The following is a 26,063-nucleotide window of genomic DNA, read 5'->3' on the forward strand; positions in this document are numbered from 1 at the left end:
GGATATGAAAAGGGGCTCTAAGAAAAATGATTGGCATAAAATTTTTTCTGTTCAATATTGACATGGACTCTGAATATCATAGAGGGGAACTAGGATCTAATAAAATCCTGTTTGCTTTTCCCATTGTATGAAACGTAGCAGCTTTCCTTTGTAAGAGGCCCATCCTGTACTTACCTGGTGAGAATGAATCTCTTGATAGGAAGACTTTTCAGGTTAAATATGGGAAGAGAGATCCTTTCACCAAATGACTATTCTAACTGCCAACGCTCCCAATCAAAACACCCAGGAATACACCTCTGGTTTAATGGGTTTGTTACTCATTACAAGGAAGAACATACTCTTTGGCAGAATCCCAGGACTTCTTAGTAGGAGGGTGTTGGAAAGGACTTACAGGATTTGAACAAGTGTGAGGTGATTTTGGTGAGAATTTAAGCAATCAGTGCTTTGATCTGGATTCAATGTTGTCAGAAAGCAGGGCTAATTCTTATTGGGCATGTCAATATCTTATCTAGAAGGAGGGAAGAATAGAGGGAGGCTAAAGCCGAGATTGGTAAGGAAGCTGCCATCACTCATATCAGCCAGGATTGGAGAATGTCTGTAACCTGGAATCATATTCATGCTTTTGTCTGTGGTCAAACACGACTACCATGGTCTTCCTTTGCCTTGATCCACCAAGGTCACAGAATGGCCTTGTCTGATAGTGATGTTGTAAAATTCTCTATGTTCTACAAAGGAATACCAAGGCCCAGCTGCGAGTGGCCACCCAACTTCTGGATGTCAGGACTGCTCTTCTCTTTCTCAAAAGAAAGAACTGAACATGAACACAGCTGATGGGAAGATCAAACTGGTGTTGAGGCAAGAAGGGAAATGTTCATTTAGGCTTCCAGGAGGTCCTAATTCTGACACTACTCAAGCTAATTATTTTAATCTTCTTTTCTCAGCTTTGTGTATCATACAACATTACAACAAGAATATGGGTAGAACCATCTTCTTCAATCCCAATGCCCAGACACGCCAACTTCAGCTGTGTTTATGCACTGTCAGTGTGCTCAGGTATTTGTAGTGATACTAATTTATATCCTGGGTTTCCACTTTCATTTTATAACAAACCCTTTCCAAATTTGTACATAGTCTGCACAAATTTATTTTGCTGCCCTTATATAGTTCTATGGAGCTCCTTTAGCAAAATTTACTCACTAGAAATTTTTTTCCTGAGGTAAAGCATAATCAAAGTTTATAATTTAAACATTGACTTGAAATTTATTTTGAAAATGATTACAGGAAATCAAAAATTGAGAAATATTTGAAACTGAACAGGATGCTCTGGATCTTGAGGAAGAGGAAAACAGAGCAGCTTCCCTTAATTTCAGCAAGATGGGTAAGATAACATCTAGTGTGAAAACTGACAGAATTCAGAATCAGGGGATATTTCCAAGCTTAGCATGTGATTGTCTTTTTTATATTTATCAGATTTGTATGTTAAGATATGTTTGCCTCAAAGAATACACGGGATTGTTTCCAATAGTTTATATATCTAGGAATTCTTCATATGATAGAAAATGTCAGTTCCTTGAAAGTTTGAAAGAAACCTCCAGCCTTTGGATTGTATGTGAGCATGTGGATAGTGGTAGGAGCTAGAAAATGTGTGATGTTTTACATTTCCAAGTGGTGTTCAGGAAGCTGAGTAGAGAGTTTCAGGAAGGGAGGGATCAACAATGTAAAATGCCACGCAAAAATGGCATAACACCAACTGATATTTGGATGTTGGACTTCGGAAATTGGAGATCAGTGGTACCACGATGAAAGCAGCTTCAGTGGAGTGATTGATTTGAAGATGGGGCTGGACTAGATTTAAGAGAGGAAGAGCCCCACCTATCCAGCAAAGATTAATGAAAAGCGCTTTAATTAACTTTATAATATTTGACCACATTTATTCAACCACTTAGGTTGTTTCTAATTTCTCAGTGTTATAATGTTTTGATTTTTTTCCCCTTATACATAAATTGCTGGGTCAAGGGGTAATAATTTTCTTAAAAACAAACTTGTCACATTATAGGAGGGAGCCACTGTCAGCTTTCTTTGGCCAAACTGGACATTTCCATTAAAAAAAAAAAAACTCTGCTCATTTAAAATGCCTAAAATGACATCTCCTTGTTCTTTTGATTTATAATTCTTAAATTACTAGTAAAGCTGAATAATCATATTTCTTTGAGCCATTCATGTTTCTTTTTCTAAAAATTGTTCATGTCTTCTTGTTATTGGATAGTCAATATTTTATTGGTTTATAAAATTTCTCATATTCAAAATATTGTCATTATCAGTTTGTGCAAGTTTCCCAATTATCATTTGCCTTTTCATTTTTAAAAAACATTTTATGTTGAATTGTTTTACACTGTATCATTTGTGCTATTTCTTGATAAAGATTTAGAATTTTTATTACCAAATCCATCTTTTTCTTTTATAATCTTTGTCACTACCCTTTAAGAAGAAAGCATTTACTCCACCCAAACCAAAAACAAACCAAACCCGTTGCCGTCAAGTCGATTCCAACTCATAGTGACCCTATAGGACAGCCCCATAGTTTCCAAGGAGCACCTGGTAGATTCAAACTGCTGACCTTTTGGTTAGCAGATGAAGCTTTTAACCACTATTCCACCAAGCTAGCTAAAATGGTCCTTATATTATCTTAGCTGTTCTATGGTGGGGTTTTGTGTTCGTGGTGGTGGTTTGGGTTTTGGTTTGTACATTTAATTAATTTTTCTAGAATTCATTTTAGCATCAGATGTGGGGAGATCACCTAAACTCCACACCCTCATGTTAATGAATCATTTCAGTAACATTTGTTAAACAATTCTTCGCTTCCCCTATTATTTGTGATGCCACCTTGAGCATATAGTGTTTATATACACTGGGATCCATTTCTGGACCATTCTTATTAAAACATCCAGTATTAAACTGTGTTAATTATTGTAGCTTTTACATATGATGAAGACGTTTCTATTGTCAAGGCAAGCTTTCTTATATTACCTTTGATTTTTCTAACCCTTTTTAATCATGTTTATCCTTCTAAGTGCCACTTAGAGTCCATCACGTTTCTCCGAAAAACCCATTGTGCTTTTGTTTGGCGTAGCACTAGATTTATCAATTGAGAAAAACTGAAATGTTCTTGCCAATTCAGGAACATTTCATAATGTCACAACTTTTATAGTGTCAAATTTCTTGTGTGGTTTCCTTCATAAAGTTCTTGTAGCCTAGTTTACTCTCAAATACCACTTTCCCACCGCAGGCCTTAGCAAATGCTGTTTCCTCTACCTGAACTCTCCCATCCCCACCCCATCTCATCCTCCTGCTCAGTTTAAATGCCACTTCCCCAGAGGCCTCTCCAGAATACCCTCCCACAACACTCTCCTAGAATTTCTTCCCTTCCTAGCACTTGTCACCGTTTGTAGCTGCATACATGAGATTTACTGAATTTCAGTTCTCCTCCTTTTCCCTGCCCCAAGGAAAACTCCATCAGAGGATGGGCTGTGTCACTTACCTTCAAACCCAGTGCCTTGTACTATGTCTTTATTGAATGCATGCTTTCAATTTGTAGTTGCTATAGAAAAAAAAAAAAATTTTTTTTATTTTTTTTTTTATAGGGCCACTAGGAGTTGGAATTGACTTGATGGCAATGGGTTTGTTGTTGAAATCAGAGCTTTGGTTAACCGCATTTTCTGACTCCTGCTGGAAAACTATTCATCTTTGTTTCTTCATTTTACTGGTTATCACGCTTACTGTGTGCACTTACTCGTCTAACAGTTTCTCAAGAGTTCTTGTTTGCGAGAGGCTCCTCATCCAAGGTCATCTTCCCTGATCTTGCACTCCTAGGGATGCTCCTGGGCAGGAGCTCTGATGCGGGGAGAAGCACGTGTCCCTCCATCTCCCCTGCCTAATTCCTCTACTTGTGGATTCTCCTCAGGGTCTGAGCAACTCCTCTGGGTCAAAAAAAACCAAACCCATCACCGAGTCGATCCTGACTCATAGCCACACTGCAAGACAGAGTAGAACTGCCCCACTGGGTTTCCAAGGAGCAGCTGGTAGATTCAAACTGTCGACCTTTTGCTTAACATATGAGCTCTTAACTGCTGAGCCACCAGGGCTCCTGGTGAGTCAAGTGTGCAGAAATCAGGCTGGCCCAGCTTCATCCCACCCTTGGGGGACAGTAGGTGGCAGGCCAGGGCCAGCAACCTTCACCTCACAGCCTCGCACCCTCCTGCATACCACCACATTGCCAGGGACAAAGGACACTTGGCCAACTGCCAGCCACTCTCCAGTGGGGGGGCGGGGGAGCGGGAAGTATGCTTGGGCCATGGTAGTATCACCTACCGCCACACTTTCTTTTTAAAAGGCACCTTGAGGAGTCTAGGCCACTGCTGCCCAGCCCTTGGGCAGGCAACATAGCAATTTCACCCCAGGGACTCAATGCGGATGGGTGATCTACAGGTTGTTAGAACCGTTTGGCTGGCCACTCCTAACACAGACGACTCAGATCCCTGTCCTATTTCCTAGCACACTGGCCAGACTTCCCTGAGGGTAAAGGAGAATAATGTTGCTGGTAGCCTGTTTTGTTCCTGATTTTACAGGGTGTTATTGCCTTGAAATACAAAGTCCTTAAAGGGCAGTTTTTATATGGCCTTTAAGGGTTTTTGTTTTTTTTAAGTTAGGAATCAGTACTGAATTGTATTGTTAAACTTTCTTCTTTTAATATGCTTTGTACCAAAACAACAACTTAGAACAATATATTAAAACAACAACAAACAGGCAGAAAGGAAGAAACAAAACTATTATTTGTAGATGGTATAATTTTACACTAATTATAACAGAGAACAAGGTCAAGAAGTCATTGAAAATTAGTAATATTCAGTGAGGTGGCTGGTTACACAAGTATATAATTAAAAATAAGTTTGCTGTGTAAGAGCAATAACCAAATAGAAAAATATAAAGGATAAAAACTATTTACAATAACAATTGTATAGGACTTACATGTAGAAAATGAGAAAACTTTACTCAGGAATATAAGACTCTAATAAATGGAAAGGCATGTTTCTGGATGGGGAACAAAATCTGTAAAGTTTACAATCTTTCTCAAATGGTGTATAAGATTAACCCAATCACAATTAAATCCCAGTGTAAAACTTTGGGAAGCCTCAAACAAGCAAAACTGATCAAGAATGCCTCAAACCACACCAAGTCAGTCCCGTGAAGACACCACTGGCCTTGCCTCTGGGCAGATACCTCAGGAGGGCCTGGACATAAGGACACCAGTGACAATAACAAATATTCACTACACTGAAGACACATGGAATCTTGTCTCATGAGATGCAACATGAGCTAATCACTAGAGATGTAATTTCTAAAAATAAAACACATTGCCTTGTGAGGTAGTGAGCAGCCCACTGCCAAAGGCCTGGTGGCCATGTAGGGGGGGATTAAGCATATGTTGAGGCTATTCACAGCCATGGATCCAAGTAACTTCTTCTTGTCTCTAGGTCTGTCCTTCCTCTTCATGCTCTTAGTTTCCTTCTTAGCAGGTAAGATCTTTGCTCAGCAGAGGGGCAGGATACTGAAGAGCTTTTTGAGTAGTGGGGCTGGGTGGCCGGGCCTGAGTGATCAAATTTCTTTCTGCATGGGAGACGTACTGTTCAGAGTTGAGAGACAGCTGTTTGAGAGATTTTAAACGGTCGGACAAAACACAGTAAGAACAGCAGACACTTTATGTTCTCAAAGGATTCTGTAAAATTCAATTTTCATCACAAATTGCAAATGTTATTTAAAGTGTTAGTTTCAATGAAAAACGACGGAGTAAGTCTTTGACATTCAGTTGCTGTAGTTTTTCTATAATCCAAAGTAAACAATCCCTTGCAACGCGAAAGCTTTAACAGGTTGTTCTTAAAGGGTTATATGAACTGCTGCTGGCTGAACAAATCAGTAGTTTGGTTCTTTCAGGAGAATATGGTACCAGATAGGGACCTTTACATTATTTCTACTTTTCTCAAGTGTAGATTCTCATGGATATATTTTCAGTGAGGATGAATCATTCTGTTTACCTTGCAGCTAAGCAGCCTCCAGACTCAGGTTCAAAGTCTTTCTTGTGAAACGGATCTGTATATTATCGTATGACTTCACAAAAGAAAGCTCCTTAGTCCAAAAAGTCTGGATGCTAAATGAGGTATAGCCCTTGAGGATGTTTTCTTCCCTGTAAATTTTTTAATAATTTGAGGTTTCAGCCAAGATGGATATTTACCTGATTTTGGCTATGATGAGGTTTTCACATACCTGTATCTTTTCAGACAGCCTGGGAATTCAGAATGCCTAAGGGAAACATTTTAGGTTGAGGCAGGACTATCAGACCTTTCCCAATCCCACTTCTGCTTTTGGGTCTTACATACTGAGTGAGTTTTCTCATGACGAGTACAGTTTGACAGCCGACCAAATCTTCTTCCACATTTTTTGCAATCATATGGCCTCTCAGCCTCATGACTCTGCAGATGAAGCACAAATTCTTCATTCCCTGAGAAGGTTTTCCCACATTCTGGACACTTAAATATCTTCTCCCTTATGTGGATTCCTTCATGGCGGCTCCGATGAGAATTCTGACGAAAGTTTTTCCCACACTGAGAACATGAATAAGGTTTCTCTCCTGTATGGATTCGTTCATGTTTATTAAGGTTTGTTTTATGATTGAAGCTTTTCCCACAGTGACTACAGTCATAGGGTTTTTCTCCAGTGTGAGTCCTCTGGTGGGAAATAAGGTAAGAACTTTCATTGAACTGTTTCCCACACAGTGGACAAGTGTACCATCTCCTTGTTCTCCGATTTCGGGTAAGTGCAGTAACATTGATGTCCACATATTTTGAGAGTTCCTCTAGCGGAATATCATTTTCAACAGTAACCAAAAGATTCCTCAATTTTCTTTCATGTGGAATGAATGTATTTAGTCTTTCTTCTTTGTGGCAATCTGGAGATTGTTCAGAGGCCAAGGAACAATCCATTTCATAACGTTCTGAATGTTTTCCTCTACAATCTTCATTGTCTGCAGGTTCCTCCTGATGACTGTCACCCTCATGATTGCTATCGTTGACTGTTGAAACAAAGAGAGAATTTAGTAACTTTTAAGGGATATGACAATACCAAGCAAGGAGAAAACAAGTCATAGTTCTTGTGAAACAATAATCTTAAAAGTCAGAAATCTGAGGACTCTTAGATAACTGCCACCAACACTCCTTTTCCACTCGTTATTCATTGAGGGTGGGCTACATGGCTGATAAATCTTTTCATTCCCCTCAATGCAAGCACACGGTCCATTTTTAATCTTTTTTTTTTTTTAAATAAACGGAGTGGGACTGCACTGAAAGACTTTGTTGGCCTTGCCTTTAGGCTGATACCTCAGGGGGCCTGGATATCAGAATGCCAAAGACAATAACAAATACCTAGACAAGTATTCTAAACCCAATCAAACCAGCTGCCATCAAGTTGACCCCGACTCATGGTGACCCCATGTTTCTGAGTAGAACTGTGCTCTAGAGGGTTTTCAACAGCTGTGACCTTTGGGAAGCAGACCACCAGGACTTTCTTCTGAGCCACCTCTGGGTGGATTCAAACTGCCAACCTTGTATTGTATTGTATTGGAGCTGAGCACTATGTTTTCTGAATAGGCACCAATTATTCTTTCAACAAGGTCATACTGACCACACTAAGGACTAGGGGATGAAAGACATAAACACAAATGGCAGCATTAATAATCTTTAGGAGTCTAGTAAGAGAACAGTAATATGAACTGCTCCCAGATTTTTACTATATTAGAAAATACTACCATATTATAGCATTAGAAAAAACTACAATATTGTATATAGTAAAAAACTTGTAACAATCCAAATAATAAAGAAAACATGGCATATTTACATAGTGGATTACTATTTGGCCATTAAAGAGATAACTACAACTGATAAAACAACACTATGCTATTAGATGTCAGAATAGTGGTTACCTTTGGGGATGAAGGGGAGTAGTGATTGGAAATGGGACACGAGGGATTTCTGGGGTACCGGTAATAGCCACTTTTGGCTGGCAGTTAGACGAGTGTGTACATTTTGTGAAAATCTGAGCTTGTATGCTCGTGATCTGTAAACTTTCTGTATTTATATCATAGTTCCATAAAAAGTCTATGCGTAAAAGAACACTACAAAGACTAGGTAACAAAGCAAAAAAAGTATGCTGTCAACATGTGGGTTGACAACCCAAAATCCACTGCCATCAAGTTTATTCCTACTCACAGCAACTACATAGGACAGAGTAGAACCACCCCATAGGGTTTCCAAAGCTGTAAATCTTTACTGAAGCCGACTGACACATTTCTCTCACAGAGAGGCTGGTGGGTTCAAACTGCCAACTTTTCGGTTAGCTGTTGAGCACTTAGCCACCGTACCACCAGGGCTCCTTGTGGGTTGACAAGGGACTTCTGAACTCTGAGCAACTCACTGAAAGTAAAAACAAAACAACCTGTTGCTGTGGACTCGATTCAGACTCATGGCAACCCCATGTGTGTCAAGAGTAGAACTGTGCCCCACGGAGTTTTCGATGGCTGATTTTTTGGAAGTAAATAGTCAGGTTAGCAACTGAGTGCATTAACAGTTTGCACCACCAGGGACTCCCTGACAGTAAAGGGTTAAATCAACCATTTATACCTGTGGCTGATCCTGAAGCTGCAATGTGAATCTCTGCTGAATTTAGCGGTTTCACATCAAGAGTTTTCTTCTTTTTAATTAATCCCTTAGGATAATGAAAATGCTTAGTCAAAGCATATGACAAATTTTTATCAGAGCTCTTGATATGAACTGCCATACTTCTTTCCAAAGCTGTACCAGTTTTAATATAACTGTCAATATATGCGTATCAACTTCAGCATAATTTTAAAACATTTAATAGGTATAAAATGGTGTGTCATTATAGTTACACCTTGTATTTTGATCATATAAAGTAATTTACCTATTGGGTTGAGACTTTAATAAATTTTATATATTACAGATCTCAATCTCTTTGTCAATCATTATTGGTATAAATTGTTTTAACTGATGTCTTCCTCTGTAATAACTCCATGACTTAAAATCAGGAAAAAAAAAAATCAGTCTTTCAAGTTCTCATAAAGTTCTCCTCTGTACTCTGGACATTCTTCTATGACTTATTTTTTATAGTTTAATATATCTGTAGCTTAATTTAGTATATAGTATGGACTGAAATTAATTTTCTTCTAAATTATGATACAATTATCCCAGTCCCATTTATAAAGTCTCCTTTTCCTCTTGTTTTGAAATGTTCACATTATCCTTATATGTTTGATCTATACCTTCACTATTTCTCATTAGTATCACACTGTTTTACAATATGTTATAATATTGGTAGGACTAGACAGAATACCCATTTCCAGCTATTTAAAATTTTGACTGACTCTATATATAGTCCTCTCTACTTTCAATAAGACTTCAAGCACTTACTGATAAAGATCAAAGACTATAGCCTTCGGTGTGGATTACACTTCAATATAATGAAAACAAAAAATCCTCACAGCTGAGCCAATAAGCAACATCATGAGAAACAGAGAAAAGGCTGAAGTTGTTGAAGATTTCATTTTACTTGGATCCACAATCAACACCCATGGAAGCAGCACTCAAGAAACTGAATGACATATTTTGCATTGGGCAAATCTGCTACAAAAGATCTCTTTAAAGTGTTAAAAAGCAAAGATGTCACTCACTCTGAGGACTAAGGTGCACCTGACCCAAGCCATGGTGTTTTCAATCACCTCATGTGCATGCAAGAGCTGGACAATGAATAAGGAAGACTGAAGAACTAAGGCCTTTGAATTATGGCACTGGGGAAGAACACTGAATATACCGTGGACTGCGAGAAGAGCGAACAAATGTGTCTAGGAAGAAGTACAGCCAGAATGCTCCTTAGAAGTGAGGGTGGCAAGATTTCATCTAACATACTTCAGACATACTATCAGGAGGGAGCAGTCCCTGGGAAGGACATCATGCTTAGTAAAGTAGAAGGTCAGCGAAAAAGATTAAGACCTTTAATGAGATGGACTGACACAGTGGCCGTAACAATGGGCTCGAACATGGCAACAACTGTAAGGATGGTGCAAGACCTGGCAGTGTTTCATTCTGTTGTACACAGGGTAGCTATGAGTAGGAACTGACTCAACGGCACCTAACGACAACAATATATATGGTGTAAGTAAATTTGGAGGGCTCTTCTATCTTTATATGCTTTTAGTTCTCACATTTAGAACTGTTTCTCCATTATTTAAGAATCTTTTACATTAACCAATAAAACATCTCTAGATTACTCTGATTTTATAGACACTCCAAATAACATCTTTCATTATTTTGTGTTTATTTAATAATGCTATTGTTATATGCTTTTTTCCTATCTACGTACTTTAAAACTACTAAATATAATAACTTTAGTTGATCCTTTTAGATTTTGTTAGGTACAAATCTTATTTTGGTTCCCTTCTTTTCTATTTCTCTTAACACCTTTTTCATATCTTACTGCTTTAGAAGATCCAGTTAATACTATGTTAAGTATTATTAGCGATAGCATATCTATTTATTTTGTTCTCAGTTTTTAGGAAATTTCCACCAATGTTTTATGAATGACTATAAATGTTAGGTTATATTAATTTTAAAAGGGCTAATTCTGTTTTGAGGGAAATTTACTGAAACTCTAATAGGGTTATACTTATGTTACTGAAAAGTGTCAATGAGTATGTTTTATACTCCTTTAATGTGCTCACTTTCAACATAAATTTTTAAGTAGAAGATACATTTACATGGCTCAAAAATGACACATGGAGTGACATCAGCAAGATGGGGGAGTAGGGAACTCCAACTCTCATTCCCCAACGGAAATGCCAAAAAGCAAGCAGAAACTGTCAGAACCAGTTTTGTCAGAACTCTGGAAAACGGTCAAAAATTTATAGCAACGAAGCAAATACTAAATCAAGAAAAAGGTAACTTAAAAACAGTGCTAATTCTTCTTTAAATGTTCGGTAAAATTCACCAGTAAAGCCATCTGGTCCTGGATTTTTCTTTGTTGGTAGGTTTTTGGTTACTGATTCAATCTCTTTACTTCCTATAGACTCATCCAGATTTTCTTTCTTCTTGAGTCAGTTTAGGCAATCTGTGTGTTTCTAAGGATTTGTCCACTTCATCTATATCGTATAATTGATTAGCATACAACTGTTCACAGCATTCTCTTATAATCCTTTTTATTCCTGTAACGTTGATAAGTAGTATCCCCACTTTCATTTCTGATTTTTACTTGCTGCTGCTTTTTTTCATTGTCAGTCTAGCTAAAGGTTGTCAGTATTGATCTTTTCAAAGAACCAACTTTGGTTTTATTGTTGCATTGATTTCACTGATTCTCTATTCTTTTTCTATTCCCTATCTTATTTGTCCCCCACACGTCTGTCAGTTTGTCATACTGTGAGAGCTTGCATGTTGCTGTGATGCTGGAAGCTATGCCACTGGTATTCGGATACCAACAGGGTCACCCATGGTGGACAGGTTTCAGCCGAGCTTCCAGACTGAGACTAGGAAGAAGGGCCTGGCAGTCTACTTCTGAAAAGAATTTGCCAGTGAAAACCTTATGAATAGCAGCAGAACACAGTCTGATATAGTGCTGGAAGATGAACCCCCCAGGTTAGAATGAACTCGAAAGACGGACAAATGGGGAAGAGCTACCTCCTCAATGTAGAGTCGACCTTAATAATGTGGATGGAGTCAAGCTTTGAGGACCTTCATTTGCGGATGTGGCACAACCAAAAATGAGTAGAAACAGCTGCAAACATCCACTAATAATCAGAACATGCAATGCTTGAAGTATGACTCTAGGAAAATTGGAAATCATCAAAAATGAAACGGAATGCATAAACATCAATATCCTAGGTATCAGTGAGCTGAAATGGACTGGTATTGGCCCTTTTGAATTGGACAACCATATGGTCTACTATGCCAGGAATGACAAATTGAAGGAGAATGACATTATATTCATCCTCAAAAAGAACACTTCAAGATCTGTCCTGAAGTACAACTCTGTCAGTGACAGAATAATATGCATATGCCTACAAGGAAGACCAGTAAATATGACTATTATTCAAATTTATCCACCAATCACTCAGGCCAAAAATGAAGAAATTTAAGATTTGTACCAACTTCTACAGTTTGAAATTGATCAAACGTGCATTCAAGATGTATTGATAATTACTTGTGATTGGAATGCAAAGGTGGCAAACAAGAAGGATGAGCAGTAGGAAAATACAGCCTTGGTGACAGAAATGATGCTGGAGATTGCATGGTAGAATTTTGCAAGTCCAACAACTTCTTCATCGCCAATACCTTTTTTCAACTACTTAACAGCGACTATAAACATGGACCTCGCCAGACGGAATACACAGGAATCAAATCAACTACTTTTGCGGAAAGAGATGATGGAAAAGCTCAATATCATCAGTCAGAACAAGGCCAGGGGCTGACTGCAGAACAGAGCATCAAATGCTCATATGCAAGTTCAGGTTGAAACTGAGGAAAATTAGAGAGTGAAAGTACGACCTTGAGTAGATCCCACCTGAACTTAGAGACCATCTCAGGAATACATTTGACGCGTTGAACACTGATGACTGAAGACCAAACAAGCTGTGGAATGACATTAAGGACATAATACATAAAGAAACCCAGAGGTCATTAAAAAGAAAGAAAAGACCAAAATTGATGTCAGAAGAGACTCCAAAACTTGCTCTTGAGCATCTGGCAGCTAAAGCAAAAGGAAGAAATGATAAAGGAAAAGAACTAAACAGAAGATTTCAAAGGGCAGCTGAAGAAGTATTATAATGGCATGTGCTAGAGACAGCAAAACCGAAAGGGAAGAACACACTTGGCATTTCTCAAGCTGAAAGAACTGAAGAAAAAATTTAAGCCCCAAGTTGCAATAATGAAGGATTCCATGTGGAAAATATTAAACGACATCAGAAGCATCAAAAGATGGAAGGAATACACAGAGTCCTTATACCAAAAAGAACTGGTTGACGTTCAACCATCAAAGGGTAGCATATGGGCACGGGAGGCAGGGCCAAGATGGCTGACTATGTAGAAGCTACTGTGGATCCTTCTTGCAACAAAGACTCGGAAAAACAAGTGAATCGATCACATACACGACAACCTACGAACCCTGACCATCAAACACAGAACTAAAGAGTTGACCTGAGTGATGGGGGAGCGAAAAGTCGCACCCTGAAGCAGCGACCGCTTCTGGAACTGACGTCCCGCACCACAGCCTTGGGCCCTCACGGTTCCCTGGTCCCAGAGAGGTGGGGCTGATTGCAGCTTACTGAGACGGGGCAAGCACGGGACACAGCCCTAACCCCAAACCCCCTGGAGTAACCTCGGAAGAGACTCAGCCAGCGCAAGCAGGCTGCACACTGATGCGACTGACAAAAGAATAAGCAACCATGGGGAAGCAGCGACTGTTTTCGGAGCCTGGAGCTAGCGTCCCAGTCAGAAAACCGTGGCACCGGGCTTTGCACTAAGCACAGAGGAACTGAGCAAGGCTTCCTGAGACAGTGCAAGCACGGGACACAGCCCTAGCCCCCTGAAGTAACCTCGGGGGAAACCCAACCAGCGCGTGCAGGCTGCACGACGACACGGCTGACAGGAGGAGAAATCACCGGAAAGCAGCAACAGGTTTTGGAGCCTGGAGTGCAGCGTCCCAGCCAGGAAACTTTGGCACTGGGCTTTGGACTAGGAGTGGAGGAGCTGATCACGGCTTCCTGAGACAGTGCAAGCACGGGAGGCCTGACCCTCGGGGGCAATCTCATCCCAGCCATCGCACACAGGCTACACACCCCTCTGAAATCTCAGATAAAACAGTCATTACCAAGCAAGATAAGTAACTTTGTCTATATTGCCAAACTTTGTCTACTCCCTCCTATCTATCTGATCCCTCCCCTCCCTGCCCCAGGCAGCTTTATTTACATTGGAATTTCCTGGGTCTGGGAGTGAACTGCTGTGCAGGGATTTTTTGGTGTTTTTTTTTTTTTCCCCTAACCCATTCTCCTGGCCTGAGAGAAGTAGCAACTAACAACCCAGGGGGAAAAAATCCTTCCCTTACTTTCCTAAACTGGAATAAAAATACAGAACCAGCTCCAGCCAAGCCTTTGAGATCCACGGTCTTTGATTTTCATCCCTATAGGGAACAAGGTGGCTATTATACTGCAAAGGCAATTCTGATAGACATCTGACTGTAATTGTTTTAGCTAAGCAGTAGAAAGGCAAGTTTTCCAGCTCTGATACCTCTCTACCTATTCAACAGAGCCCTCACTGATCCACATCAGGGAACTGAGGGGTTGAAGCCCCACCCAAACCACCTAGCCACCTGCTAAAGCGGTCTGAGGATAGTGACACCTATCCATCTTTACAGGTACGAGCACTGGGTGTCTAAGGTACAGCTGCAGAGCCCACCCACCAAAGTACTCTAGGAATAGAGACCCACCTACTTCACCAGCATGTGGCGGAAGGCTGTCAGCATCCTGCCCTCCTTAGAGTGTGACCCCCTGCCACTACTAGAATCTGGTGCACACAACTATCACCAATATTCCTCTAAGTTAATAGGTGACAGCCTACACCACACACTTGCTGACCCAAAATCAGAACACCTAATCTGATTCTATTCAAGAATAGTGAAGAGACTTTTAGGCTTATATATCTGGTAACAGCTCAAAGCAGCTGGTAATAGGACATAACTGATTCAAAGGCTACAACAATCAAGATAGCGCAATCTAGTAGCCCATCTGGATATACCAAAACAAAACAAAACAAAAAGATAAGGCTCAGTGAGCAAATATAAAATAAATTATTACAATAGCTTATAGGTGGCTCGGAGACAGCAGTCAATATCAAATCACATAAAGAAGCAGACCATGACTGCATCTACAAATCCCCAAATTAAAGAATCAAAATCTTTCCCAAATGAAGATACAATCCTGGAATTGCCAGATGCAGAATATAAAAAACTAATTTACAGAATGCTTCAAGACATCAGGGATGACCTCAGAAATGAAATAAGGCAATCTACAGAAAAAGCCAAGGAACACACTGATAAAGCACTTGAAGAAATCAAAAAGATTATTCAAGAACATAGTGGAAAAATTAATAAGCTGCAAGAATCCATAGAGAGACAGCATTCAGAAATCTAAAAGATTAACCATAAAATTACAGAATTAGACAACTCAGTAGGAAGTCAGAGGAGCAAAATCGAGCAATTGGAATGCACAGTGGGGGACCTGGAGAATAAGGTAATTGACACCAATATAGCTGAAAAAATCAGACAAAAGAATTAAAAACAATGAAGAAACGCTAAGAATCATGTGGGACTCTATCAAGAAAAATAACTTGCGTGTGATCGGAGTTCCAGAACAGGGAGGGATAACAAAATACAGAGAATAGCTGAAGACCCATTGGCAGAAAACTTCCCTGGTATTATGAAAGACGAAACGATATCTATCCAAGATGCTCATTGAACCCCATATGAGATTGATCCAAAAAGAAAATCACCAAGGCATATTATCATCAAACTTGCCAAAACCAAAGATAAAGAGAAAAGTTTAAAAGCACCCAGGGATAAAAGAAAAGTCACCTACAAAGGAGAATCAGTAAGTTCAGAGTACTCGGCAGAAACCATGCAGGCAAGAAGGCAATGGGATGACATATATAGAACACTGAAGGAGAAAAACTGCCAGCCAAGAATCATATATCCAGCAAAACTCTCTCTCAAATATGAAGGTGAAATTAAAGCATTTACAGATGAACACAAGCTTACAGAATTTGCAAAAACCAAACCAAAGCTACAAGAATTACTAAAGAAAATTCTTTGGTTAGAAAATCAATAATTTCAGATACCAACACAACACAAGGTCACAGAACAGAACATCCTGATATCAATTCAAATACGGAAATCACAAAAACAAAATAAGATTAATTTAAAAAAGAAAAAAATGCTCAAAACGGAATCATTGAAGTCATTATGTAAAAGATTAAAATAATCAAAAAAAGAGGGACTAAATATAGGAAGCATAGATCTTCCATATGGAGAGGAAAACAAGGTGATACAGGATTATACAAGTTAAGTTTTTACTTAGAAAAATAGGGGTAAATATGATGATAACCACAAAGAGGTATAACAATTCCATAACTCAAAATAAAAACCAAGAAAAACATTACGACTCAGCAAAAATAAATTCAAATGCTATGAAAATGAGGAACGCACAATTTACAAAGAAAATCTTCTCACCACAAAAAACTAAGTGGAAAACTGAAATTGTCAACCACACACACAAAAAGGCACCAAAATGACAGCACTAAACTCATCTATAATTATGCTGAATGTAAATGGACTAAATGCACCAATAAAGAGACAAAGAGTCTCAGACTGGATTAAAAAACATAATCCGTCTATGTACTACCTACAAGAGACACACCTCCGACTTAGAGACACAAACAAACTAAAACTCAGAGGATGGAAAAAAATATATCAAGCACACAACACTCAAAATAAGCAGGAGTGGCAATATTAATTTCTGACGAAATAGGCTTCAAACTTAAATCCACCACAAAGGATAAAGAAGGACACTACGTAATGATTAAAGGGACAATTGACCAGGAAGATATAACCATATTAAATATTTATGCACCAAGTGACAGGGCTGCAAAGTTCATAAAATAAACTAACACAATTGAAAATTGAGATAGACACCTCCACAATTATAGCAGGAGACTTCAACACACCACTTTCAGAGAAGGATAGGACTTCCACTAAGAAGCTCAATACAGACACGGAAGATCTAATTGCTACAATCAACCAACTTGACCTCAGAGACTTAAACACTACACTCCACCCAATGGCTGTAAAGTATACATTTTTTTCTAGTGCACATGAAACATTCCCTAGAATAGATGACATATTAAGTCATAAAACAAACCTTTGCAGAATCCAAAACATCGAAATATTACAAAGCATCTTCTCAGACCACAAGGCCATACAGGTAGAAATCAGTAACACAAAAATGATGGAAAAGAAATCAAATACTTGGAAACTGAACAATACCGTGCTCAAAAAAGACTCGGTTATAGAAGGCACTAAGGAGGGAATAAAGAAATTCACAGAATGCAACGAGAATGCAAACACTTCCTACCAAAACCTCTGGGACAAAGCAAAAGCAGTGCTCAGAGGTCAATTTATATCAATAAATGCACACATACATAAAGAACAAAGAGCCAAAATCAGAGAACTGTCCCTACAACTTGAACAAATAGAAAGCGAACAACAAAAAGAATCCATCAGGCACCAGAAGAAAAAAAAAAAAAAAAAATTAGAGCTGAACTAAATGAATTAGAGAACAGAAAAACAATTCAAAGAATTAACAAAACCAAAAGCTGGTTCTTTGAAAAAAATAACAAAATTGATAAACCACTGGCCAGACTGACTAAAGAAATACAGGAAAGGAAACAAATAACCCAAATAAGAAACGAGATGGGCCATATCACAAGAGATCCAAACGAAATTGAAAGAATCATATCAGATTACTATGAAAAACTGTACTCTAACAAACTTGAAAACCTAGAAGAAATGGATGAATTCCTAGAAAAACACTACCTACCTAAACTAACACAATCAGAAGTAGAACAACTAAACAGACCCAAAACAAAAAAAGAGATTGAAAAGGAAATCAAAGAATTCCCAAAAAAGAAAAGCCCCAGCCCGGACGGCTTCACTGCAGAGTTCTCCCAATCTTTCAGAGAAGAGTTAACACCACTACTACTAAAGGTATTTCAAGGCATAGAAAAGGCTTCACTGCAGAGTTCTCCCAATCTTTCAGAGAAGAGTTAACACCACTACTACTAAAGGTATTTCAAGGCATAGAAAAGAATGGAATACTACCTAACTCATTCTATGAAGCCAGCATATCACTGATACCAAAACCACGTAAAGACACCACAAAAAAGAAAATTACAGACCTATATCCCTCATGAACATAGGTGCAAAAATCCTCAACAAAATTCTGGCCAATAGAATTCAACAACATATCAAAAAAATAATCCACCACGACCAAGCGGGATTTATACCAGGTATGCCAGGTTGGTTCAATATTAGAAAAACAATTAATGTAATCCACCATATAAATAAAACAAAAGAACTACATGATCTTATCAATTGATGCAGAAAAGGCATTTGACAAAGTCCAACACACATTCATGATAAAAATTCTCAGCAAAATAGGAATAGAAGGAAAATTCCTCAACATTATAAAGGGCATTTATACAAAGCCAACAGCCAACATCATCCTAAATGGAGAGAGCCTGAAAACATTTCCCTTGAGAACACGAACCAGACAAGGATGCCCTTTATCACCACTCTTATTCAACATTGTGCTAGAGGTCCTGGCCAGAGCAATTAGGCTAGATAAAGAAATAAAGGGCATCCAGATTGGCAAGGAAGAAGTAAAAGTATCTCTATTTGCAGATGACATGATCTTATACACACAAAACCCTAAGGAATCCTCCAGAAAACTAATGAAACTAATAGAAGAGTTCGGCAGAGTTTCAGGTTACAAGCTAAACATACAAAAATCACTTGGATTCCTCTACATCAACAAAAAGAACATCGAAGAGGAAATCACCAAATCAATACCATTCACAGTAGCCCCCAAGAAGATAAAATACTTAGGAATAAATCTTACCAAAGATGGAAAAGACCTATACAAAGAAAGCTACGAAGTACTACTGCAAGAAACTAAACAGGACCTACATAAGTGGAAAAACATACCTTGCTCATGAATCGGAAGACTTAACATAGTAAAAATGTCTGTTCTACCAAAAGCCATCTATACATATGATGCACTTCCGATCCAAATTCCAACGACATTTTTTAATATAGTGGAGAAACAAATCACCAACTTCATATGGAAGTGACAGAAGCCCCGGATAAGTAAAGCATTACTGAAAAAGAAAAGCAAAGTGGGAGGCCTCACTCTACCTGATTTTAGAACATATCATACAGCCACAGTAGCCAAAACAGCCTGGTACTGGTACAACAACAGGCACACAGACCAATGGAACAGAACTGAAAACCCAGATATAAACCCATCCACATATGAGCAGCTGATATTTGACAAAGGCCCAATGTCAGTTAATTGGGGAAAAGATAGTCTTTTTAACAACTGGTGCTTGCATAACTGGATATCCATCTGCAAAAAAATGAAACAGGACCCGTACCTCACACCATGCACAAAAACTAACTCCAAATGGATCAAAGACCTAAACATAAAGACTAAAACGATAAGGATCATGAAAGAAAAAATAGGGACAACGTTAAAAAAACCCCTGCCGTCATTGTTAGGACCTCTAATACAAGGCATAAACAGAATACAAAACGTTGCTAAAAATGACGAAGAGAAACCAGATAACTGGGAGCTCCTAAAAATCAAACACCTATGCTTATTAAAGACTTCACCAAAAGAGTAAAAAGACCACCTACAGACTGCGAAAAAATTTTCAGCTATGACATCTCCGACCAGCACCTGATCTCCAAAGTCTATATGATTCTGTTAAAGCTCAACCACAAAAAGACAAACAACCCAATTAAAAATTGGGCAAAGAATATGAACATGCACTTCACTAAAAAAGATATTCAGGCAGCTAACAGATACATGAGGAAATGCTCTCGATCATTAGCCATTAGAGAAATGCAAATTAAAACTACAATGAGATTCCATCTCACTCCAACAAGGCCGGCATTAATCCAAAAAACACTAAATAATAAATGTTGGAGAGGCTGTGGAAAGACTGGAACACTTATACACTGCTCGTGGGAATGTAAAATGGTACAACCACTTAAAAAGCTAGAAATAGAACTACCATATGACCCAGAAATCCCACTCCTCGGAATAGATCCTAGAGAAATGAGAGCCTTTACACGAACACATACATGCACACCCATGTTTATTGCAGCACTGTTCACAATAGCAAAAACATGGAAGCAACCAAGGTGTCCATGAAAGGATGAATGGATAAATAAATTATGGTATATTTACACAATGAAATACTAAGCATCGATAAAGAACAATGATGAATCTGTGAAACATTTCATAACATGGAGGAACCTGAACGGCATTATGCTGAGTGAAATTAGTCAGACGCAAAAAGACGAACATTGTATAGAGCCACTATTATAAGATCTTGAGAAACAGTTTAAACTGAGAAGAACACATTCTTTTGTGGTTACGAGAATGGGGAGGGAGGAAGGGAGGGTGGGAGAGGGTTATTTACTGATTAGATAGTAGATAAGAACTACTTCAGGTAAAGGAAAGGACAACACTCAATACAGGGGAGGTAAGCACAACTGGACTGGCCCAAAAGCAAAGAAGTTTCCTAAATAAACTGAATACTTCGAAGGTCAGTGGAGCAAGGGCGGGGGTTTGGGGACTATGGCTTCAGGAAATATCTAAGTCAATTGGCAAAATAAATTCTATTAAGAAAACATTCTGTATCCCACTCTGTAGTGTGCTGTCTAGGGTCTTAAATGCTAAGAAGCTACTATCTAAGATGCATCAACTGGTCTCAACCCACCTGGATCAATGGAGAATGAAGAACACCAAGGTCACAAGGTATTATGAGCCCAAGAGACAGAAAGGGCTACATGCACTAGAGACTACATCATCCTGAGACCAGAAGTACTAGATGCTGCCCGGCCATAACCGATGACTGCCCTGACAGGGAACACAACAGGGAACCCCTGAGGGAGCAGAAGAACAGTGGGATGCAGACCCCAAATTTTCATAAAAAGACCAGATTTAATGGTCTGATTGAGACTAGAAGAACCCCGGCGGTCAGGGTCCCCAAACCTTCTGTTGGCCCAGGACAGGAACCATTTCCGAAGACAACTCAGCAGACATAGATTGGACTGGACAATGGGTTGGAGAGAGATGCTGATGAGGAGTGAGCTACTTTGTATCAGGTGGACACTTGAGACTATGTTGGCATCTCCTGTCTGGAAGGGAGATGGGAGGGTAGAGGGGGTTAGAAACTGGCAAAAGGGTCATGAAAGGAGAGAATGGAAGGAGGAGCTGGCTGACTCATTAGGGGGAGAGTAAGTGGGAGTAAGTAGTAAGGTGTATATAAGTTTACATGTGAGAGACTAACTTGATTTGTAAACTTTCACTTAAGGCAGAATAAAAAGTATTTTAAAAAAAAGGGAGGCGGGGCCAAGATGGCAGACTAGGTAGACGCTACCTCGGATCCCTCTTGCAACAAAGACTCGGAAAAACAAGTGCATCGATCATATACATGACAATCTACGAACCCTGAACAACAAACACAGATTTAGAGACGGAGAACAAAAAAATACAGGGAAGCAGCGACTGTTTTCGGAGCCTGGAGCCAGCGTACCAGTCAGGTAACCTTGGCGCCGGGCTTAGGTCTAGCCCCACGGGAGCTGAAATCTTGTGACGGCGCAAACAAGGGGCGCAGCCCAACCTCCCTGAACTGACCCCGGGAGCGGGCCCAGCCAGTCCGCGGGGGCGGCGTGGCGACGCGGCTGGTGGGAGAAGTCCCCGGGAGGCAGTGACTGGTTTGGGAGCCGGGAATGCAGCGTTCCAGCTGGGGAAGCTTGGCGCCGGGCTTTTGACTGGGCGCTGTCACGGCGCAAGCACGGGGCGTAGCCCTACACCCCTGAACTAACACCAGGAGAGGGTCCAGCCAGTCCACAGGGGCAGCACGGCGACGCGGCTGGCGAGATGAGAAGTCCCCGGGAGTCAGCGACTGATTTTGGAGCCGGGAGTGAAGTGTCCCAGCAGGGGAACATTGACGCTGGGCATTGGACTGGCAGCAGAGCATCTGACCGCGGCTTCAGTGGGCCAGACCCTCAGGGGCAATCTCCACACAGCCAGCACACATAGGCGACAGCCTCTCGGGAATCTCAGATAAAATAGTCATTCCAAGCAAGATAAGCAACTTTGGCTATATTCTGGGGTGCTACTCTCCTGTTTCTCTGAACCCTCCCCCACCCTTTCCAGGCGGCTTCATTAACATTGGAATTTCCTGAGCCAGAGGGAGAACGGCTCCGACTCCACGGCAGCTTTGCTTCCCCCCCCCCCGCCTTTTTTTTTGGTCTTTTCCTAACCCATTCTTCCAGCCTGAGAGAAGGAACCACAAAAAACCCAGGGATCAAAAATCCATCCCTAATTGGACTAAAAACACAGAAACAGCTACAGCCAAGCATATATGAGCCAAATCTCGGACTTTCATCCTTACAGGGAACAAGGTGGCAGTTATAATCCAAAGGCAGTTCTGATAGGGATCTGACTGTTTTTTTTTTTTTTTTAGCGGATTCTCTGGAAAAACAAGATTCCCAGGTCTGATATCTCTGCTTATTCAACAGAGACCTAACTGACTCACAACAGGGAACTGAGGGCTGAAGCTCCCCCCAGACCACCTAGCCTCTTGCCTTAGGGGTCTAAGGAGGGTGACACGTACCAATCAGTAGAGGTACTTGCACTGGGGGCCTAAGGTACAGCCGCAGTGCCCTCCCACCAAGATGCTACAGGAATAGAGACACACCTACCTCACGGACATTTGGGGGAAGGCTGTCAGCATCCTGCCTCCCTGGAGGGTGAACCCCAGCTGCTAATAGAATCTGGTGCACACAACTATCACCACTATTTCTCGAGGTAGATAGGTGTTAGAGTGCAGCAAACACTTGATGACCCAAAATCAGATTCTACTCAAGAATAGTGAATGGACTCAGGCATATATATCTGGCAACAACCCAAACCAGCTGGTAATAGGTCATAAGTAAGTCAAGGGCTACAACAAACAAGACAGCACAATCTAGTAGCCCATCCACGTATGCTGAAAGAAAACAAAACAAGATAAGACTCAGTGAACAATTACAGAATAAACCACTACTATATCTTAGTGATGGCTCGGAGACAGCAGTCAATATCAAACCACATAAAGAAGCAGACCATAACAGCTTCTACAACCCCCCAAACAAAAGAATCAAAATCTTTCCCAAATGAAGATACAATCCTGGAATTATCAGATACAGAATACAAAAAACTAATTTACAGAATGCTTCAAGACATCAGGGATGACCTCAGAAACGAAATAAGGAAAACTGCAGAAAAAGCCAAGGAACACACTGATAAAACAGTTGAAGAACTCAAAAAGATTATTCAAGAACATAGTGGAAAAATTAATAAGTTGCAAGAATCCATAGAGAGACAGCATGTAGAAATCCAAAAGATTAACAATAAAATTACAGAATTAGACAACGCAATAGGAAGTCAGAGGAGCAGACTCGAGCAAATAGAATGCAGACTGGAACATCTGGAGGACCAGGGAATTAACACCAACATAGCCGAAAAAAAATCAGATGAAAGAATTAAAAAAAATGAAGAAACCCTAAGAATCATGTGGGACTCTATCAAGAAGGATAACTTGCATGTGATTGGAGTCCCAGAACAGGGAGGGAGGACAGAAAACACAGAGAAAATAGTTGAAGATCTCCTGACAGAAAACTTCCCTGACATCATGAAAGACGAAAGGATATCTATCCAAGATGCTCATCGAACCCCATTTAAGATTGATCCAAAAAGAAAATCACCAAGACATATTATCATCAAACTTGCCAAAACCAAAGATAAAGAGAAAATTTGAAAAGCAGCCAGGGAGAAAAGAAAGGTCTCCTTCAGGGGAGAATCAATAAGTTCAGACTACTCAGCAGAAACCATGCAGGCAAAAAGGCAATGGGATGACATCAACAGAGCACTGAAGGAGAAAAACTGCCAGCCAAGGATCATATATCCAGCAAAACTCTCTCTGAAATTTGAAGGCGAAATTAAGATATTTACAGATAAACACAAGCTTAGAGAATTTGCAAAAACCAAACCAAAGCTACAAGAAATACTAAAGGAAATTGTTTGGTCAGAAAACCAATAACATCAGATACCAGCACAACACAAGGTCACAAAACAGAACATCCTGGTATCAACTCAAATAGGGAAATCACAAAAACAAATTAAGATTAATTAAAAAAAAAAAATGCTCATAACAGGGAATCATTGAAGTCAATACGTAAAAGATCACAATAATCAAAAAGAGGAACTAAATACAGGTGGCATAGAACTGCCATATGGAGAGTGATACAAGGCGATATAGGACAATACAAGTTAGGTTTTTACTTAGAAAAATAGGGGTAAATATTAAGGTAACCACAAAGAGGTATAACAACTCCATAACTCAAGATAAAAGCCAAGAAAAACGTAACGACTCAACAAACATAAAGTCAAACACTATGAAAATGAGGATCTCACAATTTACTAAGAAAAACGTCTCAGCACAAAAAAGTATGTGGAAAAATGAAACTGTCAACAACACACATAAAAAGGCATCAAAATGACAATACTAAACACTTACTTATCTATAATTACGCTGAATGTAAATAGACTAAATGCACCAATAAAGAGACAGAGAGTCTCGGACTGGATAAAGAAACACGATCCGTGTATGTGCTGCCTACAAGAGACACACCTTAGACTGAGAGACACAAACAAACTAAACCTCAAAGGATGGAAAAAAAATATATCAAGCAAACAATAAGCAAAAAACAAGAGAAGCAATATTAATTTCTGACAAAATAGATTTTAGACTTAAATCCACCACAAAGGATAAAGAAGGACACTACATAATGATAAAAGGGACAATTGATCAAGAAGATATAACCATATTAAATATTTATGCACCCAATGACAGGGCTGCAAGATACATAAATCAAATTTTAACAGAATTGAAACGTGAGATAGACACCTCCACAATTATAGTAGGAGACTTCAACACATCACTTTCGGAGAAGGACAGGACATCCAGTAAGAAGCTCAATAGAGACACGGAAGACCTAATTACAACAATCAACCAACTTGACCTCATTGACTTATACAGAACTCTCCACCCAACTGCTGCAAAGTATCCTTTTTTTTCTAGCGCACATGGAACGTTCTCTAGAATAGACCACATATTAGGTCATAAAACAAACCTTTGCAGGATCCAAAACATCAAAATATTACAAAGCATCTTTTCAGATCACAAGGCAATAAAAGTAGAAATCAATAATAGAAAAACTAGGGAAAAGAAATCAAATACTTGGAAACTGAACAATACCCTCCTGAAAAAAGACTGGGTTATAGAAGACATCAAGGAGGGAATAAGGAAATTCATAGAATGCAACGAGAATGAAAATACTTCCTATCAAAACCTCTGGGAAACAGCAAAGCAGTGCTCAGAGGCCAATTTATATCGATAAATGCACACATACAAAAAGAAGAGCGAGCCAAAATCAGAGAACTGTCCCTACAACTTGAACAAATAGAAAGTGAGCAACAAAAGAATCCGTCAGGCACCAGAAGAAAACAAATAATAAAAATTAGACCTGAACCAAATGAATTAGAGAACAGAAAAACAATTGAAAGAATTAACAAAGCCAAAAGCTGGTTTGTTGAAAAAATTAACAAAATTGATAAACCATTGGCTAGACTGACTAAAGAAATACAGGAAAGGAAACAAATAACCCGAATAAGAAACGAGATAGGCCACATCACAACAGACCCAACTGAAATTAAAAGAATCATATCAGATTATTACGAAAAATTGTACTCTAACAAATTTGCAAACCTAGAAGAAATGGATGAATTCCTAGAAAAACACTACCTACCTAAACTAACACAATCAGAAGTAGAACAACTGAACAGACCCATAACAAAAAAAGAGATTGAAACGGTAATCAAAAAACTCCCAACAAAAAAAAGCCCTGGCCCGGACGGCTTCACTGAAGAGTTCTACCAAACTTTCAGAGAAGAGTTAACACCACTACTACTAAAGGTACTTCAAAGCATAGAAAATGACTGAATACTA

General features: G+C 39.5%; 1 protein-coding gene across 2 annotated transcripts in view; it reads right to left on the reverse strand.

Annotated features, from left to right (window-relative positions):
* Positions 1–3,566: 3,566 nt before the first annotated feature.
* ZNF200 (zinc finger protein 200) overlaps positions 3,567–26,063 on the reverse strand; it is a 36,946-nt gene continuing 14,449 nt past the window's right edge. For both annotated transcript variants that reach the window (XM_010597367.3, XM_023557451.2), the window contains one exon: positions 3,567–7,123. In XM_010597367.3, the coding sequence (XP_010595669.1) occupies positions 6,369–7,123 (755 nt within the window). In that variant the 3' untranslated portion in view covers positions 3,567–6,368. The remainder of the gene's footprint in view (positions 7,124–26,063) is intronic.

Source organism: Loxodonta africana, chromosome 12 (genome assembly GCF_030014295.1).
Source record: "Loxodonta africana isolate mLoxAfr1 chromosome 12, mLoxAfr1.hap2, whole genome shotgun sequence".
In the NCBI taxonomy this organism is placed as follows: domain Eukaryota; kingdom Metazoa; phylum Chordata; class Mammalia; order Proboscidea; family Elephantidae; genus Loxodonta; species Loxodonta africana.